The sequence below is a fragment of the Chaetura pelagica genome, unplaced genomic scaffold (genome assembly GCF_000747805.2).
Source record: "Chaetura pelagica isolate M959 unplaced genomic scaffold, ChaPel_1.0 scaffold76, whole genome shotgun sequence".
Taxonomy (NCBI): domain Eukaryota; kingdom Metazoa; phylum Chordata; class Aves; order Apodiformes; family Apodidae; genus Chaetura; species Chaetura pelagica.
Window position 1 is genome coordinate 7,873,442 of NW_009970723.1, and position 9,536 is coordinate 7,882,977.

The 9,536-nt window shown below is 38.6% G+C and overlaps 1 protein-coding gene across 1 annotated transcript in view; it reads left to right on the forward strand.

Annotated features, from left to right (window-relative positions):
* The window catches only part of NDUFAF6 (NADH dehydrogenase (ubiquinone) complex I, assembly factor 6), a 23,293-nt gene that overhangs the window by 468 nt on the left and 13,289 nt on the right, over positions 1-9,536 (forward strand). Inside the window, exons 2-4 of the mRNA XM_010006509.1 lie at positions 3,808-3,907; positions 4,774-4,896; positions 8,500-8,556. Of these exons, the coding sequence (XP_010004811.1) occupies positions 3,808-3,907; positions 4,774-4,896; positions 8,500-8,556 (280 nt within the window). The remainder of the gene's footprint in view (positions 1-3,807; positions 3,908-4,773; positions 4,897-8,499; positions 8,557-9,536) is intronic.

Sequence of the window (9,536 nt, forward strand, 5' to 3'; positions counted from 1 at the left end):
CAGGAATGTTGCTCGGACACTTGCTGGCTTTGGAGCCATAAAACAACATGCAAGGCCTGTTAGCTGCTCTGTAGGCCGCAAGAGTTCATAAGTAAAAAATTAAACAAGTCTCTTTGTACATACTTGAATAATTTCTCTTTGGATACACTTGTCCTACATAGTTGACAAAAACAGGGAGAAGGCTTCCAAGCATTGGTAGAAGGAGTGGAAGAGGATAATCTCCAAACTCAGTAAGTTTGCAGATGACACCAAACTGAGTGGGATTGTTGATCTGCTTGAGACTAGGAAGGCTCTGCAGAGGGACATGGACAGGCTGGATCGATGGGCCAGGGCTTAACAAGGCCAAGTGCAGGATCCTGCATTTTGGTCACAACAACCCCAGGGAATGGTACAGGCTTGGGGAAGAGTGGCTGGAAAGGTGTCTGGCAGAAAAGGGCATGGGGGGGCTTGCTGACAGCTGTCTTAACATGGGCCAGCAGTGTGCCAGGATGGCCAAGAAGGCCAACACCATCCTGGCCTGCATCAGGAATAGTGTGGCTGGCAAGGGTAGAAAGATGATCTTGCCCCTGCACTCAGCACTGGTGAGGCTGCACCTTGAGTGCTGTGTTCAGTTCTGGGCCACTCGTTGTAAGAAGGACATTGAGGTGCTGGAGCATGTCCAGAGAAGAGCCACCAAGCTGGTGAAGGGTCTAGAGAACAATACAAAGAACAACTGTGGGAACTGGGGATGTTTAGTCTGAAAAAGAGGAGGCTGAGGGAACACCTCATCGCTATCTACAACTACCTGAAGCGAGGTTGTAGGGAGGTGGGTGTTGGCCTCTTCTCCCAAGTAAATAATGATAGGACCAGAGGAAATGTCCTGAAGTAGCTGCAGGGAAGGTTTGGATGGGATATTAGGACGAATTTCTATACTGAAGGAAATGGTCAGGCACTAGAACAGCCTGCCCAAGGAGACAGGTGAGTCACCGTCCTTGGAGGTGTTCAAGAAATGTAGGTGTGGCACTTCGGGGCATGTTCTAGTGGCCGAGGTTGGTGTTTTTGGTGGGTGTTTTCTGGTGGGGTGTGCTTTTGTTCGTGTGGTTGTTTTTGGTTTTTTTTTGTACTGATGGTTGGACTCGGGACCTTTCCAACCAAGACAGTTCTGTGATTCTGTGATGCTTGTAAAAGATGTAAAGGTGTGTGTGGTCACTGGTAATGTTTGAAGTAGAAAAACTAACAGAAATAAGTGTGACTGTCTTAGATTTTCTGTGTAGCACCAAGCAGCAGGCCTTTACAGATGTGTCAGAAGGCATAGCCAGGGTGCATTTTCCATTATATAACTTCAGATCACAGCTTTGGTTTCTGGGTTACTCTATCCAGGATTTGTTTATCTGTTACTCAGGGGATCAGATCCTGTGGGTACAGTTAATACAAGGTTAATATATACAGATAAAACATTTTCTGTAACAAACAACTGTGCACAGAACAGTTACTTTCCAAGGCACAGAGGCTGAGATGATTGAATTTAAACTTTTTTCAGTTATTTTTGTTACACCATTAGAAGGATTACTTAGAAAATACACAACCATTCAAAATAATGAAATGAAAGGTGGTTATGCTTTTGGCATCATTTAATTGAAGCTGCTGTTTACAGTGCTTATATATTGCATGGAAATCTTAAGTTTTCCATGCAAAATAAGGGAAGAGGTTACTATTCAAACAGAAATAAATTGAGACTGTGCAAGCATCAGCAACGCCCCAGTCCTGAATTAGGGTCTCCCACAAATTAGGAAGAACAACTGAGTTAGAATCATAGAATCATCTGGTTGGAAAGGACCTTGAAGATCATCAAGTCCAACCATAAGCTATGCTTTAATGATACAGATTTGTGCATTTTCCCTTTTATGTTAAATATCTCTTTTATAAGTAGCTTGAAGCTATTTGATTAAAAGTTTCCTTAGTAGTTATGCTTTCTGTCTCTTGCTGTTTATGATGTCTGCTCTGAAAGACAAGCTTGTGGCTTAATGGTATTGTAGAGTTTTGTAACCTGGGAGAAATTTTTAAGACTTTAGATTTTTCATTATACTGAAAGTCCAGTAATGGTCGTAACCATCTTTTCTTCCGTCTGTGGAAGGTTATGTAAGGCTATACATCTTTGAGAGGAAAACTGAAAACCACTCAATACCAGACTCAAGAGCACTCCCTCCTTTCTTCATTCCTTACAATAATACACAAAGAGAGCTGGAGTGTAACATGATTTATAGCAATATCAATTTTATTTTACAGGCTGAGTCTTAACTGATAAGCTTTCCTACTGTTATGTGCAAGGGCACACTTTTGGCATGTAATTCACATTTCTTTCTGGTTTTTTTCTGGCATATTTTTGCTACACTTAATTTTAAGGCTTAGAATAGCTGGGAAAAACAAACAAACAACAAAAAACAACCCCAAAACCATGATGCCAGCACCATTATTAGAGGGAAGACACATTTCTCTATTGTGCTGCTGTTTACTTTGTGTAATATGTTTCTTTGCTTCTTTCTGGAAGTAGAGGTGGTTCTGTGTTGTGTGAACAACCCAGGCAAACTGAGAGAGCCACAGAGAAAATGTGGCTTTAAACCTTGCAGCTCTGTCCAGGGTGGGCAATACTGGGCATTACTACAGTCAGCCTTGAAAAAAAAGGAAGCTGGGTTATGAGTTGATAGTACTTTTCAGAAGATGTCATAGTTGAGGGAAGTTTGATGCTTCTCTAACATGAAGGTGAACTTTAAAGCCTTCTAAACTTCCAAATAGTGAAAATAGTTTGGGTTTTTTTTGTTGATGCTTCTGGATTTGCATCAAGCTCTAAAAAAAGTTTCACAGCTGTTGTGAAAACTCAAAGCACTTGCTAGTTATCAGCTGCTTTGTATTGTAAGAGTAAGAACTTCTGTTAAATATCTCTTCCTTTCTGCTTAATGCTAGAAGTAGCCACTATAATAACCCTCAGTTTTAATTGGCTTTGCTATTCATAGCTCACATTCAAAGGAAATATGAGTGCATATAGAACAGCAGACTTCATGAAAATGAGTAAGTGTGGGTTTTCTTGACACCTACTGCTCCACTCTCAAGGCAGAACTTGGAGTCTGGTTCTAATAGAGAATCAAGTTACAGACTTATCAGAGAATACACAAAAATGTTGTTCAAAACAAGCAATTTAGCATTTCAGAGGTGACCAGATGTTTTTATTAGCTACAGCCATGCATGATTTTGCTATTTATGATTGTGTGCACTGTGATGGTTTTTAATTTAATGGCACACGATTGTGTGCACTGTGATGGTTTTTAATTTAATGGCACACCCAAGTGGCCAAACAAAGGTGTGTCACTCTAGACTGGCAACAAGTTACCTGCATCGAAGCTACCAAGACTCAGAGCATTTATTCTTTGAATATAGTTGCCAGTAAACAAAAACTTGCTGGTTAAGCGAGAACTCCTCTGCCAAGCTCCAAAGCACAGTATTCTAAAGAAATGTAGTTTCATGTTTGGAACAGAAGTCTGAAAGTGGGATAATCTGGATTCTGTTTGCAGTTCTGCTACAGCCTTGGTCCATGTCTTCAGCCACGTATCTTGAGATCAGGCTTTGAGAAGTGCACAGAGAGTTCAGACAGCATCCCTTCTCTCTTGGAATTTGTCTTCTTTCAAAATATGCTGAAAAGCTGCTACTTTTGCAAAGGGATAGTTTTGAACTAGAATTTTATTGCTGCTATTTTAAGAGTCCAGTGCTAGGCAATAGCACACCCAATTTACATAGAGCTATAAATAATAAACGTATTTTTTCCTCCTTTTGTAGAAAGCGTGACTATGAAGGGTTTCTGTGTTCTCTGCTGTTGCCTGCGGAATCTCGAATCTCTGCCTTTGCCTTGAGAGCCTTCAATGTGGAACTGGCTCAGGCAGGTATTAAAATATTTGTGGACTCTGGAAATGTAAAATAACAGTTTAAATCTAAATTACACTAGTAGGTGGTATTTTGCCAAAATTAACTTTTTGTACTATAAGGGGCAACGAATAGATAGAGAAATACAAACCTCCAATTAATTTTGTTTATGTATGTAATTTTTCTGATCTTCTTCTGTATTGGGCATTTAAAAATTAAATTATAACAAACAGGCTATGGTCCTTGATACTGCTGTGTGATTGCATCTATGTCCTGGCTTCAAATGCAGTGACTGAATAGGTACAGTGCAGCTAAATCCTGTCTGTAGAAGGTCTGTCAAAAAGTGAGATGTATAATCAGTTCCAGGCCTTTGTTGGCAGAAGCTTAGGTGATGGAAAGGCTGCAAGAGGCAAGTTAGTAATCAGAGAGTTGTGGGAAGGGATCAGCTGCATTCTGTTCTCCTTGCTAGGTGGCCAGAAACTGCCAGTGCAACCAGGAAAGTTGGTAGTGCTTGCCAGAAAGCTGCGATCCAGAGAATGTGCTGAACAAGCAAAATCCCAGAGGAGCTTCTGTAAGCTGCACTTCTGGCAGCCCATGGTGCCTGCCCTCGCTGCTGTTGCCACTGTTTCTTTTCCTTTTGGGAAGAAAGCCAAAGTGAGGGCCGCCCAGGGCTTAATCTCCATGGGTTTCAGAGTCAGGTTCTGATGAAGATTTTTTTTCACTCTCTGTAGTGTTTGTATGCTTGATAAGGAAAAAATGTAAGTTCAGAACCGAGCACTTTCCTTACTGAGTTTGGCTTTGTCCTGTATCTGCCTTTTCAGTGTAGATAGACCAAGTGCCTTAAAAACACTGTGGATTTCACTCCAGATATATCCTTTTCAGATTAAAGACTCCATAACTCAGAAGACTACAGGTTTGATGCGAATGCAGTTCTGGAGGGAGGCTGTGGAAGCTATATACTGCGATAACCCACCCCATCAGCCAGTTGCAACAGAACTGTGGAGGGTAAAATACACCATTATTGTCCTAAAATTTATGGAAGTATTGCTGTGGGAAAAGTCATTGCTTGTATGTGCTGTGTCAAATAGTTAACAGCATTATTTTGTGTAAAATAGGTAATGTAATTTGCGTTTGTGTCTGTATTTGATGTTTTAAGTTACCTACAGCTAAAGAGCAGAGTTGGAAGAGGTTATTTAGGTGGGAGCTCCTTGGAAGGTCAGACTTCTGTGAACTAACTGCTTTTCTTTCTGTGATGTTTAGGTGAAGGAGAGAGTAAATTGTGGTAGACTGTAAGTTGAGTGCAGTGCATTAGTCTACTTTACTGAGCCAATGGTGTTCCTGCCTGAAGAGATTAAGCTGCGCAAAAATACAAGAGACTAAGCACAGAGGTTAAACTAGCAAACACAGTATGAGCAAAAGCCCACAGCCTTCACGTCTGGTTACTGGGTAATAGGAAGAATCTTAATACAGTCTTCTCCTCACATCAAGACTTGTTTGAATGGCTTTTGTTTATGTATTATGTTTTGCACATAACCTTTTGTGTGTGTTAAGTAGCAGGGAACGTGCTTGAGAACAGTGCATTGAGTGACAGGGAATGTACTTGTGAACTTAACAGTTTATTTTTACGAGATGTCTGAGTTCTGCAGGTACTAGAGCATCATGCATCAAGTACACTGACAGATCTGTTCCTCTGCTGATCATGGCCAAAGAAACAGAGGGTTTCTTGCAAAATTTTTTGTTTCTAGTTACATTGTCGTTGATATGTCCATTGAATGATTCAGATGAAGGCAGTGTAAATGGATTTCCCCTTAATGCTCATATAGAACCACAAAATACTTTAGTTGGTAGGGTTCACTGGTTATCATCTATAGTTCAACTTGTCACTCAAAGAAGGTCTAACATCAAGGTTAGATCAGCTTGTCAGTGTCACATTGAGTTGAATTTTAAGTTTCTTCACGGATGAAAATTCCATACATTGCTAACTTGTTGTCTTAGGGTCATGGGCCACAGCAAGTCTTAAAACCTTCCAAAACAACAGCTGCCACAAGGCCTCTACTCTGTAAGATCAGAACTTATATTTAAAGATCTCTGAGCTCTGTGTAGGAAAAGCTGCAGTTTGTATAGATCTCAATAGCTGAATATAGCTGGAATAGGTCCCATAGATAGGTAGGTTTATGGACTTGCTGAAAAACAGGCAGTGAAGTGTGGACTCTTCATCCAAGTATTCATCTGCATTGTTCCTGTTAAAATCCTGGGAAAAGCAGGGCTCTTGCTGTAATGCTGGGTTAGAACAATGAGGTTCCAGCAGGATGAGGGCATTTCATTTGTTGCTGTCTTGACTTCATATCCAGTGTGCGGTGCCTCTGAGACCACAAAAATTAGTCCTTTCCAAATATTCTGTCAGTGATTTTTAGCAGTGCTGAATCTATGACCTCTCCCTGACTCTTCCTCCTTCAAATGTGAAATAAAGCATGTGAGCATTTGTTTCTGTCAACACTCATGTTTAGATTAAAATTGGGATTTAAACAAGATACAGTTTATTTACCTAAGAGAAAAGGTAGGTAAAGCCAAGAAGTAAAATAAAAGAAAAACTCCTGTTAGAGTCACTTTTAGGAGGACCAGAGCTTCCAATAAAGCGTGTGCCTTTAGCCACAACAAAGTGTTTGTGCTGTTAGAATGAAGACATGCAAATGTTTTGAGCCTTTTTTATGGGATTAAGGGATTTGAGGATGTACCTTGGGTGATATTTGAATGCAGATGTTAAAATGCAAAATTGGTGGTTTTGCATGTCCGTCTGTCTGTGACTTTGCTTTTTGTTTCCTTCTTTCTGTGTCTCTTCCAGTATGTGTGAAACTTCCAAGGAACAAGACCATTTTCTCCCAAAATGTTTTTGTCTCCTTTTCAAAGAGGAACTTGCTTTACTATAGCTTAACTTATTTTTGTCTCTGAAAATATACTGTCATTTAGTTGTCTGATTGAGTCAGTTGGGTACAAGTTAGTTTTGAGTATGGTTGTATATATTATTTCAACTGCTTTAAATTTCAGCCTGCTTGTGTGTATATCAAGTGTGGCATGGAAATGCTTATTAGCAAGAGTAACTTAGGAAAATCCCCTAAACATTGTCATGGTTTAACTGCAAGCATGGCTTGGAGCGTGGCTTCACAAATGTTCAAAAATGTCATGGCAATTCACAGAAAGAAGGGTTTGGAAAGTCACCTGAACTCACAAGTATTGCAAAGCCATTAATAGAATTACTGTGTCTTTTTCACAGCCTGTTTTATGTATATTCTTCTCTTACTGTTGAGGTTGTATGAGGACAATTTGATTTTCCAGAATAAATACTGATTTGTCATGTTAGATATGTTCCCAAAGTTTTGTATATCCCTGAATACTCGCATTTGGATGCCAAAAGTTTTATGCACTAGTAAAGTATGTAAATAGCCTGTGTTTATTTATTGAATTATTAATAGTTCTACTTTCAGTGATGTTAATATAAATTGATATGGCAACTGTATATTTGTTCTTAACTTATCTGTCCATTTTGCACATATGAAAAGTGAGGCCTAATTGTCCGTTCATTTCTGTGGAATAAGCCTGTTTTCAGAACTTTACAAAAATGAGCACCTGTGTGTTTGAATGAAGGTAGCTCAAAATACATGTACTGTAAAACTTTAATAATTTAGAATAACTCAGTTTGGTGCTTTTAAGTCTTGATCTGTGACTATTTCAAGAATTAAATTTATAAAATGATAAGACAAGTGAGAAGTAAAACTGATATTTGTAGTTGTAACTTAAAATTTGCCTTTGCACATACCAGGTACTTTCTCAGGTAGATTTTGTTGAAATAACAAGAGGACCTAGCCCTGTCAAACCTTGAAAAAATATTTACAAATAGAATGGATGTAAAGAAGTTGAAAGTGAGCTATAAAGGCTAAGATTGTGAGAAATCTGTTCCATAAGTTTAATTTATAAATATTTATATGTCTGGTTGTAGCCTTTCTGACAGTGTGGTCTGCAGAATTCAGTATGTGCAATTAAGAGGATTGAACGTAAGCTGATAGAAGTGTTACAGGAAAGGAAGTAAAATGAGTTGAAAGAAGAATGTGGGATTATGACATGCTGTGGGAGACTTTTTAAAACAAAACCATAATATTTATTACTTTTTTAGGATGCTGTCTTTACAGTATATTTTGGTATGTTGTACTGATGTTTTCTTGAGAATTTACAGGATAAATCCTTTTATTGCTTGACTGTGGAGGAAACTGGGTTCTCTTTGGATAACTATATTCATAGTTTCCTGCAAATGTTTTGCGGGAATTCGTGACTCCATGGAAGAATAAATTACTTTCAAAAATTAAAAAGAAATGCTTTTATGTAACTGGCTTCATCTCCAGTATTTCATTTTTTGTGTGCAACAAGTTGTAACAAATACTAAACATTTTTGTAGTTCAAGATTCTCATTTTCCACTGATGTGACACTTTGATTTAACACAGTAAATGCAGTAATTGTAAGAAAAGGATTATCTAAAATGTATTTCAGTCTTCAGAGTTGAGTACTACCATCACCTTGTAAGCATTAACATGTATGTTTTATTTGATAATTTTCAGGCTGTCAGGCGGCATAACTTGACTAAAATGTGGTTCATGAAGATAGTTGATGAAAGAGTGAGTATTTACCATTCAAAGTCTTTTTCCAGTTCTAGTCACATTTTGGTTTTTTCCACTTACTTTTATGTGTTTGTGTATAACAAAAGTAATTAAAAAAATAATATTTTCCAGAGTGTAGTATTTCTTTAAGAATGACACTGCTGTATTTCCTTTTAATTCTCCCTTGATGCCTTTACTCATAAGTTCTGCTCTTTCTGGCCAAAACGGCTGATAGAATTCTGTGTTTGATTTTGCTTTAAAATAAATGTAGTTTGTGAATCCATATCTTTTTTGTTCCCTGCTCTTATAACCAGTGTCTCTGTGCTTGTATTTTCTGTTGCTTGTCTTTATTCCTAAGTTGAAGTGATCACCCCTAGAGGTAACCCACTGAGAGTTACACTTGGACACCCTTCTGTATGTAAGCGAGGGAAGTTCCATCCTGTGGGATTTAGTATGGTGTCCATATATAACTGTTAAGAATTCTGGAAAGCTACAATTGTATAGAATTGGGAATGAAGATGTGCAAGAAAGAAATTCATATTTTGTCTCTTTTTGTGCCATTCCAATCCTTCCCCAAAAGAAAAGATATCATGCATGTTGCAGAAAGTTGCACAGATCTGTGTTTCTTTACTTTTACTTTATTTTGAGTGGTTTGGGTTGGAAGGGGCCTTAAAGATCATCTAGTTCCAACACCCCTGCATGGGCAGGGACACCTCCCACTGGATCAGGTTCAGATAATCTTATTCCTTTGCACCTCTTTTCTTACCATGTCATGTTTGTCCCTAAATAGCTTTCTGTCATGCTGAGATATGGATATAAAAATCTCAAAAATTGAATGACCCATCTAAACCTTCTTTCCAGACTTTGCTGCTTCTCCTTATCATGACTGTGGAGTTTTTCCTAAGCAGTGCAGTAATTGGAGCATTCAAATCACATGAATTTTAAAATGGACACCTTTTTTTTGGGAGGGGGAAAACCAAGAGGAAGTGAAATTCTCA